We start from the raw sequence: 24,712 nt of genomic DNA, 5'->3' as shown, positions 1-24,712 counted from the left end.
ATTGATTAAAACCCCTTTGACCAATCGTTTGGGACTATTTGGATTGACTATTTGAGCCTAACGGTCCAATAGTCGATTGTTTGAGGTATGTAAAGATATTTTAGTTATTATATAATTAAAAAAAAATCCAACAAACATATAACAATTAGTTTTTGGTGCATTTTAGGAATTTTTTTTCTTCTAAAAATGCTATAAATACTATCCAATCGATTAAGCACTTATAATACTATAAAACTCTATTTTGACTATAGTTGCAATGTTCTTTTTGATAAGGCCTCTCCCATCCCCCTCATACTCTATAATCTCTAGAATTTTAAGAGTCAAATAATGTCAACTCAAAAAAGTCAACATCTTATTAAAGGTGAGGACAATCAATACAATGGCCAAAGCAATCAAGTCATTTTCATAAAACTTTGAGTCCAACAAAAGGGATGGATATGAAACATTTTGAATACATCTTGCAAAGAAATACCTTACATAAGCCAAGACTAAAAAAAAAAATATATTTTTTCGAATACCCAATTAATCCGAATTTTTACTTTAGAAAATAAGAAAAACCCGAAACCCTCATATATATATATATATAAATATAATAATAATAATATTTTAACAAACCATAAGTCGTCGATATGGGATTTCATGCAAATATCATAAAGAGTAAAATATTTCGTAAAATTAGACAATATTGTAGTGAAAAAATAATAATTAATTAATTTTGTTTTCATTAATTGGTCCAATAAATATTGTAAAACTATTTTGTTTTTAACATATGCGGTTGGGATATTATTTTGTTGTTATTATTGGTCCAATAACTCTGATCAAATCCGTTAAAATGTCAGCCAACGTCTCTGATCAAATCTGATCTCGCACATCAACCGACGTTTGTGATCGAATGCGATGGAAACATTAAACCACCCCGCAGAAAAGACGGCGTGGGAGCTCCGTTATTGGTGACTGGTTTCCCACCCGAGAAATCGAGCCCAAACGACCTTTTATTCCCATTTTGTATTCCCCCTCTTTTGTCCCGATCGCGGCCCGCATTTCGTCCTCCCCCAGACCTCGAGCGCCCGCGTCCGGGGGCTCCGGCGATCGAAGATGAGCGGCGGCCGGCTGTGCGCCGTCCTGGGGGAGCTGGGGTTCGACGCCCAGGACGCGCTCGATCCGGACAGCTTCGAGTGGCCCTTCCAGTACGAGGAAGTCCGTCCCCTTCTCGATTGGATCTGCTCCAGCCTTCGGCCTTCCAATGTCCTCTCCCCCTCCGAACTCTCACAGTATAACCTCCTCCTCCTCCTCCTTTCTCTTCTTTTTAATCGCTATTTATCGTGTAATGAGGGAAAAATTGGGGATTACCGTGGTTTTAGGTGATGCAGGTTGGAATGTCTTTCTGTTTGGAGGATTTCTGGACTCACTGCCTCGGGCACCGTGCTATTGTTTGTTATTGTAACGACATGCCATTTTGCGTAGCTTTTGGTGCATGTGCTGGGGTAATGACCTCCTAGAAGAATGTAGCAGTCTGTAGAGGCCCCAAAAGAAATTTGAATCTATATTTGTTGATAGTCCCGGAAAAGGGTTCCAAAAATAGTACAAAAATATCAAAATCAAAACAATTCTCTCGGCGTCAATCATAAGTGTGTTAGTCTTGAAGGCTGAAGGATCCATGACATAATAGATCAAACAAGAATGTTTTGAACCTACATTCAGTAGACTCAAATTACATACTTCCAACTTCTGTCGTGAAAATAAGGCTCAATTTGACTCGAATAGATAAGAGTCTAATGTTATATACAACTAGGACTTAGGATCAATCTTTTAAGCTGATCTATACTGTATTAGATGTCTTCTTTTGTGACTGATCTTGTTTGGATGATTTTTTCTGGTTTGATGTTCAAGATTTGGTTGTGAACCTAATTCTCCATACTTGTGCATTATGGTTATTTCTAGCTTTGTCTCAGTGCCATATTCAAGTTAGATCTCTTCATATACTCCCCTCGTGAATGCTAGTCATATGTTCTTGGTAGTGTAGTCAAAGATGTCAAATTCTTATGAAAGTCATTTGAACAAGGGTGCAAAAATGTTATCAGCCTCGAAGAGAACAAAATCCAGGAAGAATGCTTAACTCCGAAAACTTAAACTTTATCAGTCATGGACAATTGGACACCATGTGTGTTAACATCTCAGATCTTGTCCCATTATGACAACTAATCCTGCGGCATCAGCCATCGGGGCATCTTGCCTCTAGTGCATATCTGAGTGTTGATTGTGGAGTTTCTATGCGAATGATAAAGAAGAATGACGATGTATTTTCTTTTTCTTCTTTTATAATTCAGGAGTAACAAATTCATCTCTATACATTAGGTCTTAAGATGGGACTTACGGTTTTGTTGTTGTTGTATAAATTAAGTTTTGAAGAAATTTCAAGGGTTTGGTCTTTGTATTTGATATGGTTGGATGATAGTGCCGTGATCATCATTATTTTTTTTTTAATTTTTAGTGTACAAGCCTTAGTATGTAAGAAAGGGAGTGATTATGGGCATTTGTGGTATGAATGGGTCTGGACAACAGAAGCCTTAGAAAGTAAGCTAGAAGTTGCTTTTGATTCGGGATGGTATTTTCCTCGATATTTGGAAGAAAATATGGTGGTTAAATTATATCTTAAATTCGGGTCCTGTTTGTTATCTAACATTTTTTTTTTATTATTGGGACTGCAGGTATGAACAATTTCTGCATGAAGGAAAGCTGCTGGAGGTAGTGTATAGTTAATTTCTGAACATGGTCATTTTTATAGCACATTTGTTCTTAAAAAAAGTGAAGATGGAATGTTACTTTACATGGGCTTTGCTAAAATGAGATGAAAATGAAGCTGAAGCCCCTCCACTATGTATTACATATATTCTTACTATCCCTGTAAATAATAAAATTACTAAGGATGCAGTATAGGTTATCATGATTCGTGTTGTCTACATGAACTGACCCTTAAACTTTTAACTACTTTTGGTACCGGAGTCCAGATGTGTTTGTTAAAAGTCTCATAGCTTATCTAGTAAAATCTTGTCATCGAGTCTCTCTCATCCACAACCGATGAATTCATGTTTGACAAGTATGAGATAAAATGCATATCCATGTCAATACTTCACATACTATTTGGTTATACGATTAAATCACTTTGTGGTTGTTCTTTTTCAACAAAAACTACATCCTACCATGCCTTGTTTTTCCTGATCTTATGTAGTCACATTCATGCATTAGTAAATTATAAGTATCCTATGGTATCCTATGTTTATCTTCGTTTGTTCAATGTTTATTCTGATACTATACATGTTGATGTCCAACTGTTGTGCTTATGTTCGTGCAAGACTAGGTCTATATTGTCCACTGTTCTCAATTGAGTTTGTGAGTTGGACCTTCACTTAAGTTTGCTGCTGGATGATGTTGGTTTAAATCATTTTTGCAGGTTTGCTGCCATATCATGCCATTTAAGTGAGTGAGGATTTTGATGTAGTATCAGTTAGTGTTACGTATATAGCCTTGTCTACCTGTTCAAGTATGATCATGGAGTGTTGGCCTCTGGTTGGATGTTGAGCCGGAGTATAATTTAATTGCAAACAAGAGGATCACATGTTCCTCCAAGATAAGAAAAAATAGCTGAAACTGATTTGAACTATTCGGAGACCATCACAACCTGCTGCAATATGTATATTATAATCTGTCGGGATTACATTTAGCTTGACTTGGCCATCACAACCTGCCAATATGTATATTATAATCTGTCGGGACTACATTTAGCTTGATTTGGCCATTGCCGATTTTGGCTGGTTCTTGTAGAGTCCAACCAATCCTTGTATCTTTCTGGATTTGGTGTTGGACCTGACTGCTCATCAAGATCAGCTTTGAGTTAGGACCTGCTTTATTTGTTTAGCCAAGCCAAAATAGTCGTGAGTAAAGTTTTGTGTGGGCAGTTTCAGTTTTTAATTTCTTCTTCCTGCTCAGAAGTGTCGACGAATGAAATCAAACACTCTAGGAGGATCTGAATGCTTGTTAATTTAAAAAAAAAGAGCAGTAGGCATAAGCTAATATATGAAAATGGTTATTATTATTATTAGTTTTTGTTGAGATGTTGCTTAGTTATCTGTCTGTTAAAATAGACCATATTGTATTATAAGCTTCTATATCTATAAGCTTTACTATTTTCATTGGCTAGGGGGAGGATTTGGATTCTGCTTTTGATAGCATTTCAGCCTTTTCAAGTAAGAAAGATAATCAGGAAGCAGTGTTTGGAGCTGAAGAAAGGCTCATAGATATCAGGTAGATGCTATAGATATTTTCCTTTAAATTTTTTTATAAAGTCATGATTAGCATGTCTAGGTAAAGTGTTTGAACATATACTATATTTTCCTTACACTAGTTTTTCCATATTTGTTTCATGTGTATTTATCAATCTGGATGCAGTCACATGTTACAATAGACATTTACTCATTCATATGTGTATCATTTTTCTCAGGTGTGATGCAGTATATTACATTAAGTTTCTGCATTTCTAGATATTGGTTGGTCATTTCTAGCTTGTAAATCGAAGTAGAAGTCTTCTTGAGATTATATTCACTATAAATTCAAAAAATTGATGTTAAAAAAAAATTTAAAACACGAGAGTTATCACTATTTAACTTGGTAAGACTGGTTTGGCAACAGTTAAATTTAGAAATTCACATTAGACTTGTGGACATGTTATCATTAAGTAATGGATGACAATTTTGTCTACTTGTTTGCTGAAAATTGTCAGCCACTAATCTGTTATCATCGATTAATTTAGCTTTTATTAGGTCTATCTCGACAATTTTGTTTTATTTTAGGACTTTTAATATAATCAATAAGCAAAAGAAGTGTACATTTGTCTCTTTTGTGATTAATTTTTCTACGAAGCAAACAATTGAGATGCTGAGAGTTGTTGGAGATGCTAGACAAGCAGGGTTAGAGGTTAGAGGTTAAGGAGGGTAAGAAAGTGGAGAGCAAGGTTCGTTGTACCACAGCATACTACTTGGTATGGGCGGTACGTACCAGTCCGTCGTTAGCACTACTATCTAAATGTCAGGTAGGTGAGAAGACATCTCTGGACTCCTTGTTTTAAGATCAGATATGCAGTTGAAGGTCTATTTCTGTTTTGTACATATCTCAAAAATGTTCTCTGTATGATACTTTTTATTTTTGTAAATAGTTTGGGTACTGGCAGATAGTATGTCTAGCTAAATGGCAGGTAGACAGCTAGATATCCTGAACTGTTATTTTCAGGTAGATATGTGCTCCTAGGTCTATTTCTCTTTCATGCCTCTGTCGAATTCCTAATGCATGCACTCATTAGTTTCCTTCTGGGGACTGACAATCACTGCTTACTTGATAATTTTCATAGAACTAATGCTTTCATTTATTACAAAAACCTTTCTTATTAGGGAGGCAAAACTGGCTTACAAAGCAGAAGTTCTAGAATTGCAAAAGCAGCTTGAGCGTCAACAGTCTCTATTTGATATGCTAGCAGGTCAAGCTTCAGCTCTTATCCAGGGAAGAAGGCCTAGAGTATCTGCAACATCTGTTGTCAATGCACAACTTATTACATTAGATGAGAAGCTTTCAGCCAGGAACTTAGAGGTAGACCTCATTTTTCTGAACTTGTCATGTCATGTTTTGATGATGGCGATTGCGTAAGTTCTTTGTTTGAAAGGATACAAATGTGCCAAAATGTTAGGTTTGATGTAGGGAGTTGAGGCAACCTTTATGCTGGTATTTCTTGCTGATGCAAACATTCCCATTTCAAATTTGTGATTCTTTCAGTCTGCAAAAAACCTCTGCTATTGTTCCAAGCAAAATTGGTTGTCCGTGTATGTCATTGAATACCTGCAAGATACTGGCAGCACATGTAGTTCCATGACCATATGCAGTGCTTGGATTTGGATTATTATTTCATTGTTTGATTTAGATTTATTTGTACTGAACCATCAAAAAAATCGTTTCATATACTACTATAATTTCTATAATATTTCTAGGTTGGGCTAGGGTATGAGTGAAACTGCTTTTTTGATGTCTTTTCATAACATATAATTTTGCATTCTACAGGCATATGCACATGAAGATTGTTTACCATCTTACACTACCTGTGATGCATTGCTGTTCTTGTTTTTTGAAGTCTGTTTCTACATAAATTTTAAGTTGCATTTACTAGTACTTCCTATGATGCATGGAACTCTATGTTCACATGTTGCACTATTAACTCATCAACAACTTAGCTCACTACTTTTCTTGCTTTTAGATGAATTCTGTTCTAGGGAAAATTGCCTCAACAGCTCAGGAATTGGCTCATTATCATTCAGGAGATGGTAAGTCTATCTTCATATCACTAGGGTCCAACTGCCAAGCTGCCTCAAGGATATAGGATATGTTGTTATCTTCTCCTTCATTTTATGCAGAAGTTTGCTTGACTCAAAATATTGTTTAATATCTATAATATATTTTTAGTATTCTGTGATATGCAGAGGACAGGATCTACTTAGCTTACTGTGACTTCCATCCTTACTTGATTGAAGATCTGGCCTGTACAAAAGAATTAAACCAGTGGTTCTCAAAACAGTTTGATAGGGTAATCTCTCTTATTTATTAAGTGCCATCTTTGCTAGGTCTTTTAAGATTTTAATTTCTTAAGAATGTTGTTTATGAATGTGTCACTCCATCTTTTCTCCTTAATTCAGTTACAGCAATTGCTGCAATAGTTGTTCAACTATACTTGTACTAATTGAACAGATGAGATTGTTAAATTCTTATTGCTTGAGGACTACCAGCTACTGCGAACTAGATTACTTTAGTCCAAAGAATTATGCTGAGAGGAGAATAACATTGAATTAATGGTTTAGTTATAGTTAAATTTAGTTGGATGAAGCATGCATACTGCATAACGATTTTCCTAAAAGAGCCAAAAGGGTGAATAACTAGAAAGAGTCTTTGGAGAGAGATATTAAATAGGTACACAAGTCTGAAATCCTCCTACGGCTGTTGCATATGTTCTTAGTCCGAAATCATCTATGTTTGCAAGTGTTAAAGTCGTGTCCCCAAATTTTTAAAGAAAGTGTCAGCAGTAGACATGCATATGAAAATCTTCCGAATCGCACTCACCCATTCTCTGTGCAGCTGCCTAGTAATTAGAAAAAAAGATGAGCTAAGTTGTTGATGAGTTGGTCCTAGGAAAGGGTTGGCTAAAGAAGGGCAGCCAGAGGACCACTCAAAAGGCTTCTATTTAGGATTTTTGGAAGACTTTTCTCTATAAATAAGAGTGTCAGTGAGCAAAAAAGCATATCAGACCTCTAATTTATTACCTTTACAGCATTGTAGTTTTTGAAGATATTTCTTAGTTTAGTGCCTTGGAGGTGTTTTAAAGGAAAAAATCATTCATGAGGAGGGGTTGCTTCTAATGGTTACAGGAATTCTTTGTCCATAACCACACCACTCATCAGACATTATATTTACTGTTATTATATCAAAATATATGTTAATGGTGGAAGTGAATTTTTAAACAATTTTGTGACATATTATGAAATTAAAATTATTTTGCAATTATCATAAAATTACAACAAAATTGTCAAATTGTTTTACTTTTAACTATTCTTCTAGTCTCCCTAGATCTTCATTGTCTTGCCAAATTGATATTCATACTTGTGTCCATGGAACCCTGCATGACAGTCATCTCTTACCACTTCATCATTTGCCATTGATTGTAACAAGTCTACCTTTGTGTAATAAGGAAGAAAAGTCATATGTATTTTTCGATCTGGGGGTCTATTTGTTGGGGTGAGGGGAAAGATATGATGGCAGTGTATCACTATGGTTGTTTTATGGCTATAAGATGTCCTGAACTGCATGATGGTTTTCATTTGACAATGTGTTGAGACTTAGAGATAAATAGGCATTACTAATAAATAACACTGAAGTCATGTATTGTGCATCATCCTATACTAATGTATTTGACACTGTATAATGGCCCAACACGAGGTGCTTGTGTTCATTGTGGTGATGACACTTGCTACATACAAAGTTACAAATGCTAAATCTGCAATTTAAATGTTCAATTTAATGATGATCAGGACTGGGCAATCCCAAGTCAAACTAAGGTGAGTTTTCTGATCTCTGGAAACAAAATAACCTGTGAGAAGCTTTTTTTAAAATTTTAAATGTATGTTGCTCAAGTGTTATGCCCTGGCTTGACCAAAGATCAATTTTAATGTAATTTGAGCTAGATGATTGGCATGGTCATGTCCTTTTCCTTGCTTTAAATGAATACTGTCATAGGTTGACAAATTGAAGACTCTTGGAAGCATCAACTTCTCGCTTCATGTTGTGCATTTCATGAATAGAAGCGCCATGGTTGTCAGTTTCATTAAGTGAAGTATGAAGTCAGTACCACAAATTATTGCAGATCCTATTAGTGATCAAACAAGACAAGAAATATAGGCAATATTGGTATATGACATGATTGTTGCAAAACATGGTACATGCTTGAGAAGACAGGGAGAAATGAAGGGGCAGGAGAGATGGAGAAAGAAAGATAGAGAAAGATTGCTGGAGGAAAGAGATGAATAGAATGTCATTATATCAATAAGTATATAGGCTTAACCCATGTAGCATTTACATGTCTAATAATGGCCACATATCAATCTTATGAACTCCATTATCAATATAATTATTCAGTAGTATGTAGTTAAGTGCAATTTGATGGTGAGTACTAGATATCTGTTGATAGAACTAATCTAGTTAATACAAAATAGCCTTTCAGTACTCTTGTACTTCTGTTTACTGACACTAATTTGTTTCTTTGGTTAGGGACCATTGCGACTTGTTGCTGAGGAGGGTAAATCTAAGTGTTCATGGGTGAGTCTTGATGACCTAACTAATTGCTTAATCCGAGGTATATTCCTGGTCTAGCTTTCTCACTTGTTGCGCTTAGGAGTATTGGTCTTTATTTCTTGCAGTTCCTGCAAATTCATCTGTACATCTTAAGTAACAGAAGTGATTAGCCAGATATTCTAAATTGTTAAAATGGTGGTATTGTGGAGTCAGATATCTGGGGATGATATTCTAAATTGTTGCAAAATTCCCATGTGGACAAAATAACAATTAGGGGATGATACTGTGCTTCAGATAACTGGTAAAACATAGTTCTTTTTGCTTGGTTTGATGATGATGGAAAGTCCTTTATACCTGATGATGAGTAATCTTTCTATTCTATAGTCTTAATGAATAGCAAGCTGTATCAACACATCTTGATGACAAAGTCTCTTGGAAGGGGATGAATCACCATATATTTAGTTTGGCTAGAGGTCCTATCATTCATAATTCTGTATTGCTGATTGATCATTCATTACACGTCCGAGTTCTTCCACGATTCAGATTTAGCTATGAAATGAAGTTGCCTTTAAATACTTGGACTTTGCTTATCTTTGCTTAAGAATTAATTACGAGGGTTTCAAGAGGAAAAAACTCTCCTCAGTGCCACTATTTATTCTTATGGAAGATCATTTCATATTTGAGAGAAGGTCGTGGATTTTGTGATGGACATGTGGATAAGTTGCAATGCAGAGATTTCTTGGTTAAGGTTTACAATTTCGTGTATCAATACTGTACCAATTAGGGCTTGGGCTGGTACTGTACCAGTCCACACCAGTGTGCCGGTTCATATTTAGTTTCCAAAAAAGCCTAAAAAGCTGAACATATAAGAAAAACAGCCTGGTACAAAGCTTGTACCGCCTTATACCGGGTGGTACCAGTCCTGTACTGATTGGTGCCGGCCCTGTATCACGCATACTGTCTGGTTTACCCTGATCAGTGTAATGTAACCACCTGTTGGACTGATAAATGGTGCCCATACCAAACCATACCTGATACTGATAGTATTGCAAATCTTGTTCTTGGTCAAGACCAAGACCTATCTTGATTGGTCAAGACCAAAGCTTGTACCACCTTATACCGGGTGGTACCAGTCCTGTACTGATTGGCACCGGCCCTGTACCAGGCATCCTGTCCAGTTTACCCTGATCAGTGTAATGGTAACCTGTTGGACCAATAAATGGTGCCCATACCAAACCATACCTGATGGTATTGCAAATCTTGGTCTTGGTCACAAGGAGTGAGTAGTGGTTTGCAAGGTTAGTTGCTCAATGTGGTGAGGTTTGATGTCTTAAATGGACAGTCTGGTATTTAGTGGTTTGGCTTACCAGTCTGATTGGTTTTTATTGGCTAAATAATAATGGATAAGCAAATTGCCCTATACCACTTGGTTTTCATTATTCCAATCCAAGACCTTATTAATCTTGGCTTCCTTAAGTTAAAGACTTGATCAGACTAGTTTAATTCTTGAGAAATCCAATCTTATGAAAATCCATTGGTTTTAATTATGCCCTAAATCTTTCAGTTTTTTTAAGGGAATGAGATCAGAAGTGAAGAACAAAATGGAGAAGGCTGAGCAACTTTGATATTTCTTATAGGAATAAGTGGGCGGATCATGATTTATAAAGGGGGAAGGATTGTGGTTTCATGGTGGGGGCATGTCATGCCAATACCTTTTTGGTATGTTACAATCTCATTCGGTGTTGTGCTGGTTTGCGTAGGCCAAATATTTTGCACCACCTATGGCTTGGATTTCAAGGAATTTGTTGGTAGTTGACCAGTGCTGATCATCATTATTGATGTAGGCAAAATAGATTTTCAAGAGCACGAGGACTATGACATTTTATTTATGGGGGCAAGAAAGATGAGTGACACCATTTTGTGGTTCTGCTCAGTGTGGAAGGAAGAGAGAAAGGGGAAGAAGGCATTGGTTTAACATATGCATTACACTTCTTTGTTTATTACATTGTTGGCTTATGGGCATTTAGTGTCATGACCTTACAATGGGCAATGGAATTGTTACCTAACTGATGTTAAGTGTGTACCAAAGTTGACCCACAACCATAAATTGGACTGGGCTACAAAGTAGACTTTCTGAGCAAAGATACTCGGGAGCTATTGTCTTTAGAATGTATCTTTTTTACTTTTTTTCCTGAGCAAAGAGCTTATTTACATTAAAAAGTTTATAATTTGGGATGTTGAGGTTTGGAACTTGCATTGTATCTGTTTTTTTTACTATGAGCAAGAAATTTACATTATCTGTATGTGTTTCTTAACGCAGCAAATGTTTACTTGCTTAGTTTTTGGCTTTTCAAGTATTTGTTGACAACTAATTCTTCTTTTCTTCTCTTGGTGTTGCATCTATAGGAGATATTGAGAAACATAATCATCATCATAATCGTGTAGCTGAGCTCCAAAGGCTTCGTTCCATGTAAGTTTCTTTATGCTTTATACATTATATTCATTCCTTAGTTTCCTGGTCACAACACAATACTAAATTGCCCTAGTAAACTTTGTCATAAATTTTGTTATTCATTGTTCTTTTGCAGTTGATTTTGAGAGATACTAGTGTCTAGGTTGAAGTTTTGCTTATTCATGATAAACAAAATAACATTATTCTCCGATATTTTGCTTAAAATATAATAAACTAGTAGTTAAACTGTTAGTATTAATATTTTAAAAAAGTGACTGCGGTATGAGCTGTTAAGGTACTGCATAGCACATAAAAGAAAATGCAACTTCCTATGTGATTCAGTTTAAATATTTTAAAAATATTTAGTTTTGTGTATATTATTAGAAAAATTAGGTAATAGTTTTAAAAATATTACAGTCCGTCTTGCTTTGTCTCATATTTGATTAGGCAAAATGGATCTAATTGGTCACAGTCACTCATTTTTTATCTGCATAATCTGTTTCATTGGGTTTATGAGTCAGGTCCTAGAAATCCAATCAGAATCATAGCTGTTTAAGCAATACTATAGATTAAATATTGTATTCAGAATCTAGATATTCTTCTCATGACATAATCAAATCCAATCATTAGGTGCCTTTGAATTTTCCATATGCAAGGAATACGGTTTTGCTTGGACTGGCACATACTGGCCGGTATTTACACATCCAAGTGTGAATCAGGATGTGGACCACCCATTTTTGGGCTGGCTGTTTTTTTTTTTAAACACTGCAGCTTAGGGTTTGCATGCAGATGTGGAGTTGCGGACACTCCAGCTCTCACCGGCACATACCGGCGAATATTTACAGATCCGAGTGTGAATCAGGATGTGGACCACCCCTTTTGGGCTGTCTGGTCCTTTTTTTAAACACTGCTGCTTAGGGTTTGCATGCAGATGTGGAGTTGTGGACACTCCGGCTCACACCGGCACATATTACCGGCCAATATTTACAGATCTGAGTGTGAATCAGGATGTGGACCACCCCTTTTCAGGCTGTCTGGTCCTTTTTTTAAACACTGCTGCTTAGGGTTTGTATGCAGACGTGGAGTTGCGGACATTCTGGCTCACACCGCCTTACACCTGCACCACAGTTCCACTCGCTGCCATTGTATGTCCCCTCCTTCTCTCCTCTTCCTCCTTTGCCTCCTCTCCTCTTCCTCTTTCTCCTACTCCTCGCCACCTCTTTGGTCACCTCCTCTTCGTTTCCTTCTCGTTTTGTGGTGCCATGGAATACACTGATGTACCATTTGTCAGTCAGCCAGCATGGATCAGATTGTACAAGTCTGGCCATGGACCAGTATAGGTCCGGTACCCAAAACTGCAAGCGTTGTTTATAACTTTCTCATGAATTCTTTTAATATGAAACTGCAAGCGTGGTTTCATGTAATTTGGAGTTCTACTAATGATATTCTACAATTTGAAATCAGACACAAAAAGCCCCTTATTATGATATGATCTTTTAGCCTATCTTCTCTCTTTAGAAATGTACTTGTCTTGATTACGAGTCTTCTAACCTATGATGAAATTCTATCTTCAAGTACCTTTGATAAAATTCTATTTTCTTTATTACTTCATCCTGTAAACTTAGGATCTTCTGCATTTCCAAATATTTGTTGTATTTTGATAGGTGCTCATCACGATGTATTTTTCTATAGAATGTTTATCAACTTCAAGTATATCATTTCATCATATATACATATATTTTCTAAACCTCTTGTTGGAAAGAGCCTTTGGTGATGCTTTCTTCAGTCTCTCATATTTAATTTTCATGAAGTTGCAAATTTATTTTCTTTTGTTACATTATATTTTTCTATGTACATGTATATCGTTGTGCAAAACTTAACAACCTGGTTGGTAGGTACTCTAGAACGAGGTATAGGTCTCTATTACTGAATATTAATGCTTAGAATTTGAAACCACAAGAAATGATTTTTTTTCCTATTAATTGGAGAACTTTTTCAACAAAATATTTCTGTCATACTCTTTTTTCACTTTCTATTTCGCTTCATCATTAGTGGCAGCTATTTCTTATATAATATATTTTAATTTGGCTATAGATTTGCTACAAGCGAAAGACAGTGGGTGGAAGCTCAAGTTGAGAATGCTAAGCAGCAGGCGATTCTTTCAATGCTGAAGGCTCAGATATCTTCTGATGAAGCTCACATTCATCGGGATATATATTCTCTTAGGTACTTCATTCTTTATTTGGCTGCCTATTGTTTTCTACATCATTATTATTTTACATCATTCGGTTTAAGAATTTTCTAGCTTGGTACTTTGCATTTGCTGCTTGCAATGTGTTGCTTGTGTGTCCTAAGAATTTTCTCTTACTTGGACTCACTCCTGGATTAACTACATTCCAGAGTTTTAATGGTCAAACGATCAGTCTACACATCAGCTAAACTGTTCTAAGCACTTAAAATTTTTAATTGTCTGCATATAGTTTTCTGCATCATTATTATTTTGTACCATTCGGTTTAAGAAAATTCTAGCTTGGTACTTAATATTTGCTGCTTGCAATTTTGCCTGTATGTCCTTAAGGATTTTTTCTTACTCGGACTCATTCCTGAATTAACTACATTCCAGACTTTTAATGCTAAAAAAAAATCAGTCTACACAACAGCCAAACTGTTCTACCTTGTTTTCGGATAATTCTAAATAACTATTTAGGAAAATTCTTGGCAATTTTCTTTTAACCACGAATATTGTTTTGCTTTGGATTGTGGTCCTTGATCGTGACTGATTACCAGAATGGCTTCAATTGTCGTTAGCGAAGTGGCTAAGTTGCATACACATGCATAAGGTGACACTAGTGGATAAGATTGGAAAGGTTGGATGCCAATGGGAGTCGAGCTGATTTCATGGATAAGTAATCTAGTTGAAAATAGAACACAGAAAATTGAGTCTTCAATAGGTGTTACATTCTCTCTTTGTCCATGTACAAATGGTAATGAGGCTTTTAGGTGAATCTCATTACCAAAATTTTTTTTGGGCCAATCATGATTTATGTGCTTGTTTTAATGGGAACTTACTTCTAATTTGTGTTTCCAAAATGTGATGCAAAGAGATACTTATACAATAAGGAATTTTTAAATTCTTCTTAGTGACCTTTTATTATTTTGTCAGTGTCATAACCTGGGCCTGATGAGTTAATTAGCCTATTAACTTCGTTTGGTTAAAATGTCTAAGCTGAAGTTGATAGTAGTCCACTCATCAGACTCTTATAAGCCAATCTTAATCTTGCCCACTTCTGATGTGGGACTAATTAGGGTGTTACAATCTCCCCCACTCAAGAGCTTGACGTTCTCGTCAAAGTTGATGCATGTGAGGTGTAGCCCAGCCCAGTGGTGGCTCTATGTCGTGACGAGTCATCGGGCTCCGTCCACGGATTGTCCTTTCCTACTCAAGCCCCCTCACCATACCCAATTATTAGTTCGGCTCTCATACCAAATGTCATGACCCGAGCTTAATGAGTTAACTGACCTATTAACATAATTTGGCCCAAACCACTGGCTAAAATGCTTAAGCTAAAGTTAATAATAGTACACTCATCAGGCTCTTATAAGTCAATCTTAATCTTGCTCATTTCCGATGTGGGATTAATCAGGGTGTTACAGTTAGTCAGGAGGTAAATAATAATGATTAAGCAGTGTGGACCATTTTTTAAATTGGGAGTCTCAGTCACTCTTTGGAACTTTGCTTTGCTTTGTTCAATATAGTTCCCCTGTAGTCACTGGGATGTTGTTTTGCTTGGCCTTGAGGATTAAGGTGCAGGAATATGGAATGACACTAGTGGAGGATTGTTTTTAATGAAATCCAAGGAGAATTGAGCAAATACACAAATGCCAAAAGAGATTATGAGATTGAGTTAGATTTTCATAGCTTGATCAAAATTTATTGTTCTTTTCTCACATTTGAGTGTACTGCTAGGAGTCATCTAGGAAGGAATCAGGAACAGATCACCATCATTGTCAAGCAAGTTGGCGTTGACATAATGAGTGTAGAGATTGAGTGATCCTATAGTGAGAATCATGGTTCGCATTATCGGTCTGTACCGGTATACCGATTAGCCATCGATACTGTACGTACCGATATACCGACACATGATACAGTGAGGTATACTGATAGATCAATATGTACCATCCATATCGGTCCCTTATCGGATCAGTACATATCGCCCATACCGAGTGGTATGTCACAGTATGACGGACCTTGGCGAGGATCACATTGGCTAACCCTACATCTCCATTATGGTGGCGCTGGTTGCTTGCGTACATGGTATTGCTGAGTCGCTGACAGAGTCAGGCTGCCAAAAAAGGATTTTTTTGATATGATACATATAGTACACTTGTAGCACAGTCATATTTAAAAGGAATAAAAATGTACTAACTGTACCTCAATGCAATGGCAAGTTACTGTGTTGGACTTAATGTCCAAACACGTTGCCTGCATGTAGCCTGGAACATTTCATAGATTATGAAAAGCCCAATTTTCATTGGTGAATACACCACCATCAATGGTATGTTCTTTTGATGATCATTCAGATTTTATATTATTAGTTTTAGGAGCTGACTGATAAGGAAATTGATAGACGCGGTTGTTAGAATTTTGATATTTTTATTTTTATTTTGCAAAATTTAGAATCTGCAGAATCCTCACAAGATTTCTATGTTAACCCTGCAGAAAAAAACATTCTGAGTTGGCCGGGGAACTTTCAACTCTCTCCCATAAAGAGCAGAAATTTTTGTCTGAGGTACTCACACTGTTTAATTTTACATATGACACTTCTAGTGGCTTCATCATACTAGTGGAGTTTATTGCACTTTTCTGCATTATATCAGTTAACTCTTCATCTTGTTTTATTTCATGCCTAATAGAATTCCTCAGCTGACTATATTGGTTGATAGAAACTGTTGGTTGGAACGACTGATCTTTTCCTTGATTCTATATTCAAAGAATTATGTCTGTATTTGATATTTTTGACAACACAGAAAGGTTCTTGAATGTTTGTTTATATCCTGCTTTGTCATGAAGAGCATATGAAAGGTTCTTTCATTTTTTGAGGCAAAATCATGTCAGCTTATCACCTCTATGCCTCAGTGTGTAAAATATAAAACCTTCATCTTGGGTTGGCCTTACAATCATTGTTTTTGACGCATTTTTTAAAACTCTACTTATTTCCCAGTCTTTCAAACTTCCAAACGAAGTCATTGTATGGGAATCATGCTGTTTTTTGAATTTTACATTTAAATTTTGGCATCAGTACCAAATACCTTAATCTGATATATTAATCACAATGATCTGATGTACATGGAGAAAGACTCGAGATCACAGCAATTTGAAATTGCTATTTTGACAAGTAATTGATGGAAGTTGATTGTTTCTCCTTTCTTAATTTCTTTTACTGAATATTGAAATTAGTAATATGGTTTCACAGCTTTTGTCAGGTAATTGAGCATATGAAACGTTCTTTCATTTTTTGAGGCAAAATCATGTCAGCTTATCATCTCTATGCCTCATAGAGTGAAATTTAAAACCTTCATCTTGAGTTGGCCTTACGATAGTTGTTGTCAACTCTCCTAACTTCCCAGTCTTTCAAACCTCCAAACGCAAGTGATTGTATAGGAATCATGTTGTTTTTTGAATTTAACTTTTAAATTTGGCATCAGTGCCAAATACCTTAATCTGATATATTAATCACAATTATCTGATGACACATGGAGAAAGACTCAAGATCACAGCAACATGAAATTGCTATTTTCTCAAGTAATTGATGTAAGTTGCTTGTTTATCCTTTCTTAATGTCTTTTTACTGAAGAATGAAATTAGTATTATGGTTTCACAGGACTCATCTAAATCTATAGTACAAGTTCAATAATGATAAGGACTCCCATTCTAGGGTTGTCAATGTTGAGGTTAACTCACTGGGTGTACTGGGTCCAACCTGTAGCTGATCCAGTTAAGAAAACCTGGCTGAGTGCACTTTTTGATTTCCTCGGCATCAGCTGTTTGGGTTGGTTTCAGGTAAAAGTCTTGGACATTGGGCCATGACAAACAAAATTTCTGACGGTGTAGGACTTTAAGTGTTATTAGTAAACCAAAATTGTTTTTTCTTAGACCATACTGAAGGTAAATAATTGTTTCTGGAATATGGAAAGTAGTATAACTTTTTCCAATTTAATCATGATTTTTAAGCTTTGCACTTGTGGAGACTTCCTATACTAGGTTGAACAAGAATGTCTCAGCCTGGGGCCTAACATGACTCAGAAAAGCATAAGCAGAAACCTGGAGTGCATCAGAATTGTAAAGAAAAATTTTAGCTGCTTTTGTCTGCAAGAGAAATGAACCAGTAGCCACGTGTCTCATATGACTTCAAAATTAGCAGAACTTTTAATAGGTGTGAATTGAAGATTGAAAATTTGCTGTAACACATTCTATTGGAATTGAAGATTGGTAATTAGCAGGAAGATTGAAGGGACACATTCTATTGGAATAGAATAGTGTTAGGCAAGGGTTGAGTCTTTCAGATTTAGACTCAATTTTGTTGTATTTTCAATTTTCTAAAGTTCAGTTTAGTTCCATCTTTCTTTTTCTATGTATCTAGGAGGTGTAAAAGAACTACATCTTTCTAATATTATCTCCCTACAATCTACCATGTCACTTTCTGTGTGTCAACTGTTAAATATGCTTTATAGACAATCTTCCACATTATGATGTTATTTTGATAACTTCATCTTGTAAGCCTTCCAAATTTTTAGATAATTTTAATGAACTCAACAGCAATCGTCAAGTAATTTGTTTCATGGATGATCTGAAATTACTTGTTCAGCAACATGTTGAAGCTATTATAGACAAAAATACAAAACCATGATTCTTATACGTGATGTGGAAGTGGTTGCTCAACTTTTTTGAATCCACCATGACCATAGAAGCTCTATTGAAGCTGCAATCTTCTTTGGATCTATTATTAGTAAAGTTGTTATCTAGTAATCTGACTTTATTTCAATATTATGTTTCTTAAGTGTTGAAGCCTACTATTATGTTTATCATGCTTGTTTCTGTAGTTGATTTGATCCTTTTATTGCTTCCTGTTCTCCTATTTCTTCTCCAGACTATTCCACGTCTTTGCTCAGATCTTGCTCAACTCCAAGACACCTATATTTTGCAAGGTATAATGTACAAGAAAACAAAAGTTATCATGAAGAGTGATATTTTAACCTTTTTTTGTCAATTTCTCAGGCGATTACGACTTGAAGGTTATGCGGCAGGAGTACTACATTAATCGGCAGAAAATGGTATGATAATTTTCTCTCTATAGAATGCTGTTTATGAATTTATAACCTTTCAAATTCTTTTGTTGATGTTTAATAATTTTCTGATTGCTACCTGGCTTTTCCTTTTGCAATAAGCAACTTATTTATGTTAATCAACCAATTTCAAAAAGTTCCTCTGATAGATGATGAGGCACCTTTAATCTTGAAATTGTTATTGTGGATTGATCACACACTTATACTCTTTAGTGCACTATATGGCATATGCAACTTTTTGTCTTGCTTCTTCATAAGTAATCAAATTCACACGAGTCAAATCCTGTAGCATCTAATGGAATATGGACTAACATGCAGTTCATTAAGCATGAGGAATTATGGTTTGGCTAAGAATAACATTTCACATGAGAGACATTCTTTTCCTTGAATTTTCCTCCCTTAAATGCCAATTTTTTAATTGAACTCCCTCTTTTTTGTTCTTCAACCATGGAGTCTCCTTGTAATATTTGAGTTAATTTAATAAAATCCTTTATAATATCTGTTTATCCGATTACCCATTATAGTTGTATTTGAAGAACACAGCTTGAATTGTCCACACCTTTCAGATGACTGTGAATTCCTGTTGGCTAAACCTGACACAGTTTGCTGTATGAGACCTCAAATCAGCATTTACCTGTTAAGAATTAGGTCAAATAATAAGCACTCCATGCAGGATCAGATGCTGGCCCTTACTAACACAAAGGTGTGCTCTGATGTGATTTTTTTTTTTTTTTTTTGAAACTGCACCTTCTTGCCTGCAGAGCAATGTAAAGTTCCATGGTTTCATGTAAACAATATAGTGTGCACTGTTTATGGTGCTAGTATCAATGGCAAGCAATCCTGATTGTAAATGCTGGGGCTTCCTGATATTTGGTGTTATAACAATAGTATTGTTTGTTGATTTCTCCATCATGCTGGAACTGTTATTAAAATGAGGCAACAAATAATCTTTGTTTAACTTTGCAGATTGTTTATTTAATATCTAGTCTTTCTTTTATTCTTGTTGCTTTTGGGACATATCATTTTTGGTGCCAGCGCCTTTCTATGTGTACACTTTTGACCTATGCCATCCTGTTCTAAACAACATGGTGATCCTTGTTTCTTATAAGAAAATTAAATTTACAAATGAGTAATGCCAGAAGTTCTGTGCAGGAGAGTAACCAATGAAAACTTTTTTTGGTACCACCATCTAGATGTCCCCGTATCTGATGGTAATATATTTGGCTGAAAATATGTTTGAGGTAATTATTTAGGCAATTCTCTTTAATGGTTGATGATGAAACAACCTGGAACTTTATCCCTTGTACAAGGACTATCCTTTTTCCTTTGAAGCGAAAAATAGACAGTGTATATCATTTTATCAATTAAGATTATGAAATAAGGACTACAAGAGAGAGGAAGAAAGAGTGTGACAATGAAAATGAGTGAGTGTGAGAGTGAGAGGGAAAGAAGCACAAGGCGATGACAACCATTATAGACTTAACATCATCGTGAATTGTTTGCAAAAGTAATAAAAAAAACTCTAGCTTTTTAGCTGAGATATTGACTTTCCATCCAAAAAATCCTCCTATCAGAAGTCTTCACCGAGTACGAGGACAATGTATTGTTATACATGACTTGTAAAATTAATGAATCTGGCAGTGACTGTCATGCAGCAAAATTACTGGGTAGAACAACAAAATTGTGCACTTTTGATCCCTTTTCAATGGGTAAAAGAAGCCTGTCTACATAATGACATGACAATATGGATTTATTCATTTATTTAGTATCAAAATGTGAAAATTTTGTGGTTGTGACTTCTTATCGTCTTTTTTGTATTCGGCGGAGTACTTGAAGCACTATTTTGATCTCATCATTCTATTTTCAACAATATGATTCTAGTGGCACATTCTTTTCTTCTTTTGTTGAATTCATGATGGTGGATCATACTAAAGAATCTCATGTTTTGCAGTATATTAGTCATCTAGTTAATCAACTTGCCAGACATCAATTTTTGAAAATAGCTTGTCAACTGGAGCGAAAGACGATACTTGGGGCTTATTCATTGCTTAAAGTGATTGAGTCAGAGTTGGAAGGCTATCTATCAGCAGGCAATGGTCGCGTGGTATGCAAACACCTATTCATCATTTCAGCATCATATGTGGGAGGGCTGGTTCAAGTTCCAAATTGATACCAATGCTTGTGTTCTATTTGTTCAAATCCGATCCTCATTCCCATTTAAACTTTTATGCATTAGGGAGATTACCAAATAGAAATATTCTTGTATGTCACTTGTGTTTTGGCTTTTGCTTGCCATGCAGGGTCATTGTCTCTCCCTTATTCAAGCTGCATCAGAAGTACATGAACAAGGGGCAGTTGATGACCGTGATACATTTCTGCATAGTGTCCGGGATCTTCTAAGCATCCATTCGAGTAATCCTTGATATTCTTAATGACTCAATACAACCTTGATTATAATATATTTAGTTACACTGATATGCTTTTCTTTCAGATTCTCAATCAGCATTACCGACATATGTATCAGCACATGGTATAGTTCAGCAGATATCAGGATTGCAGTCTGACTTGCTGTCTCTTCAGTTTGAACTCGAAAACTCTCTTCCAGAAGACCGAAGAAGATGTATCAATGAACTGTAAGTGAACTTTGTTTATCATGTGTACAAACTTAGATTTAATGTCCCAGAGACTGGGAATAGAATGAATCAATATTGGACTAGCAGTTTTTGAGAAAAAGAAAGCGTTATAGCCAGCCCCATGTTATTGCATAAGTCATACCCTGTTTTCTAATAGTGGCTCATACTCGACCCTGACCTTCTAGGGATGGATCAAGTCAATCTTTTTTCCTTTTGAACTAAAAATGTTATCTAGTAGGTTACTTGGCAACTTTTCATATGCTTTTTCACATCAATGTCATGAGGATAATCAGGATACTCGACCCTGACCGAAGACGATGTATCAATGAACTGTAAGTGAACTTTGTTTATCATGTGTACAAACTTAGATTTAATGTACCAGAGACTGGGAATAGAATGAGCCAATATTGGACTAGCAGTTTTTGAGAAAAAGAAAGCGTTATAGCCAGCCCCATGTTATTGCATAAGTCATACCCTGTTTTCTAATAGTGGCTCATACTCGACCCTGACCTTCTAGGGATGGATCAAGTCAATCTTTTTTCCTTTTGAATTAAAAATGTTATCTAGTAGGTTACTTAGCAACTTTTCATATGCTTTTTCACATCACTGTCATGAGGATAATCAGAATGAACTCTTTGTAGAAATATTCATGATATGCATTAATATACATATTTATTAGTTTTTGTATATCACAATAGGATTTGTGATATGTGTACACATGTTTATCCTTGTATGTCTTGTATATCACATAGCATTTGTGATACGTGTTTATCATGATAGTCACCTTTCATATGTTTTGATGTTATTCGTTAATATGCGTATTTAATAAATGCTTTGCATCTTTTACGGTGCAGATGCACCCTTATTCAGACCCTGGAGCAGTTATTGTTCTCGTCATCAACGACAGCAGAACCATTGTTAACACCTAGGGTATGTCTTTCTACTGTGTTTGTTGATTCATAAGAAGCCTTGTTACTTTGTATTTTGCTTGCTTATCTTCAAATTTTTGTATATATACTTGCCAAACCTTCATAATACCATATTTGTCCCTCTAGATTTTACGTGTAACCTTAAAGATTTAGATTTGTGTATATTTGCTTCTTGATACATGTTAGGGTATATATGATTAAACATAATACCTATTGGGTTGGACGTGGAACTAATTTTCCATATTGCAAAACACAAACAAAAGTGAACAAATTCTTCATGAGAATTTGGCATGTACATATTTTCTTAAAGATTCGGTAGGACATGATAGACAACCGAAAAAGTAGAACTAGACTTTCAAAGAGTAACTTTTCTTGAAAATTATTGTCATGATGACCATGATAGTTAAAACAGTCTTGTATGGCACTGACACTAGACTTGGGGCTAAACATATTTATGCAAATGTTCTTGTAATTTCAAATATTTAAATAATTTCTCTCTAAAAGTATTGGTATAGACATTGGCAACATGGCTGGAGCCTGGTGGTTGACAGTCTTTTTTTTATATATACATTTAATGTTTGAACAATGTAAGGGGTGTCTCCTCTTCTGTTTGACATCCACTACTCTTTCTGTTTCCTGCTAAATGATGTGTTGAATCCCAACCATTATATTCCACATAAAATTTATATATTATGAAGTATTTTGAACATTCTACTTGGGAGTGCCAATAGTTCCTTTGTGCTGTTAAAATCAATGTTCCAGTTCTTTGATGTGCTAAAAGTTGATGGTTATTGCATGTTTCTGTTTTTTCGCTCAACTTTCTAATTAAGGTTATTCATGCAAGCTTCTCTTCTGGGCTATTCTCATCTGACTTGTATGTGTCTGTTGATAGCCTCTGATGCAAGCACTTGATGATATGGAAAAGGTTAATTCTCAAGTATCTGCTTTTGTTGAAGAAGTGACAGAGGCTCATCGTCAGAAGGCTGAGGTATAAAGTTCATCAGACTTTTCTGATCTCCATTTCATTAAATTTAGTTAATTGAGATGTTAAGCCCAAAGATAAATGATAATGGCCATTAAATCATTCCACCCATTCTTTTGTGAGTTCAATATGTAGTAAGCATTCCTTGGCAAATTCAACAATTTGTAGATTGTCAAACATCATCCACATGAGGTGGGACGGGAGAGGCAGGTATTTGTTGACTTCTTCTGCAACCCAGATCGTCTCAGGAATCAAGTCAGAGAGCTCAGTTCTCGTGTCAAGGCTCTCCAAGAGTGAGAAGTCCACTCATGGCATCTACAATTTCAACATTTCTTGTGTTGGTACCGTGAGCAAGCAGAAGAATATCATAAACATTTATTCTTTATCACGTCATACTATATTTTAAAATTTGCTGACGGGTGGACCTTGTGCAGGCCTTTGTGAATGCAGAAAATAGTCAAGGGCAGTTTCTCCGAGAAAGATAATGGTCCCTGTTTCCTGTTTACCAAGGGAATTTCCAATCCACCAATATCTTGGAAGTCCTTTTCTGATGAAGTTTGTGATTTATAGGAAGAGGAAGTTGCTGCATGTAGTGTGAGAGTCAGCCTCTCAATTCCCAGTGGTTTTTGTTGGTTAATGTTCCATGGGTGCCAGTTGGTGATCTTATGTAACCTGTAACCTTTGAGTAGCATATACCAATATGAGATTTCATTGTTGCTTGTTAGCTAGCAGTATATTGTTCCCCCACACCCCCCCCCACCCCCCAACACACTTCATCCAAGATTAAGATGGTGTAAGATGTATCGAAGTTATGGACTTTGTTATTCCTTCATTTTAAATTGTTTTTCCTCCTGAATGGTCAAGTAGTAGAATATGTTCTTTGCAAATTCATGGCCGAAAAAGTTTTCTTTCCATCCATCTCCTGGGAGTAATTTGTTCCCTTTATTTTGATCAGATCTAATTTTTAAGCTGGACAATATTGTGACCTGCTGCTAAAAAGCAAGACATTGTGAACCCTATTATTCAGATAGTAGTAGTATTCCTTTGTCAATATTTTGTTACTTTACAATTTGTAGAGACCGCTACAGTTTTACATATGTTTGTCTTTTTCTTTCAACCCTGGTATTGAAGTTAAAAAGCACTCCAAACTCGCAGTGAGTTCAAGTCAACCCAATACAGAGAAAAAAGAAAAGAGAATTGAGATTTATTATGCCCCTTTATGCTGCCTGCCAATTTGTAGAGACTGCATCTGGCTCGAGAGATAACCCAAGCTCAAACACGTCTACCCAGTTCAACCGGCAAGTTATAAGTGCATTAATTTTGAGTTTTCTGTTGATACAGTTAACATTGGCATCACACAGTTATATCATTTTAATTGATTCATAAGTCTGAGTCTTGGTTTTATAGGTAGTAAACAATCGTACCTCTCCACAATTAGATGATACCACTATTGAATTTTCATTCATACAAATGACTACCGTTATTCTTGAGATGA

General features: G+C 35.8%; 1 protein-coding gene across 2 annotated transcripts; it reads left to right on the top strand.

Moving 5' to 3' along the window:
* Window positions 1-949: 949 nt before the first annotated feature.
* On the top strand, window positions 950-24,049 carry LOC103983806 (AUGMIN subunit 3). Of its 2 annotated transcripts, none has more exons than XM_065150458.1 (19): window positions 950-1,271; window positions 2,709-2,745; window positions 4,199-4,302; window positions 5,442-5,637; window positions 6,296-6,362; window positions 6,519-6,622; window positions 8,854-8,938; window positions 11,284-11,347; window positions 13,424-13,555; window positions 16,050-16,119; window positions 18,478-18,535; window positions 18,606-18,661; window positions 20,625-20,777; window positions 20,974-21,085; window positions 21,165-21,306; window positions 22,161-22,236; window positions 23,128-23,223; window positions 23,386-23,510; window positions 23,652-24,049. In XM_065150458.1, the coding sequence occupies exons 1-19, from the start codon at window positions 1,096-1,098 to the stop codon at window positions 23,659-23,661; spliced, it is 1,863 nt and encodes a 620-aa protein (XP_065006530.1). In that variant the 5' UTR covers window positions 950-1,095; the 3' UTR covers window positions 23,662-24,049. The 2 variants fall into 2 exon arrangements, with proteins under 2 accessions (XP_065006530.1, XP_065006531.1); XM_065150459.1 differs by having other exon boundaries at window positions 951-1,271; window positions 23,386-23,558.
* Window positions 24,050-24,712: the final 663 nt, after the last annotated feature.

The sequence above is a fragment of the Musa acuminata genome, chromosome BXJ3-5 (genome assembly GCF_036884655.1).
Source record: "Musa acuminata AAA Group cultivar baxijiao chromosome BXJ3-5, Cavendish_Baxijiao_AAA, whole genome shotgun sequence".
Taxonomy (NCBI): Eukaryota; Viridiplantae; Streptophyta; class Magnoliopsida; order Zingiberales; family Musaceae; genus Musa; species Musa acuminata.
The sequence above is the reverse complement of the archived record's forward strand: the minus strand, read 5'-3'. Positions and strand labels throughout refer to the sequence as shown.

What these genes read in the sequence shown, in the direction of transcription:
- LOC103983806 (XM_065150458.1), top strand. Translation starts at nt 1,096, where the DNA reads ATGAGCGGCGGCCGGCTGTGCGCCGTCCTGGGGGAGCTGGGGTTCGAC. An exon ending in CTCCAAAGGCTTCGTTCCAT is followed by an intron (nt 11,348 to 13,423) that starts GTAAGTTTCTTT and finishes ATTTGGCTATAG; the next exon opens with ATTTGCTACAAGCGAAAGAC. An exon ending in AGACACCTATATTTTGCAAG is followed by an intron (nt 18,536 to 18,605) that starts GTATAATGTACA and finishes TCAATTTCTCAG; the next exon opens with GCGATTACGACTTGAAGGTT.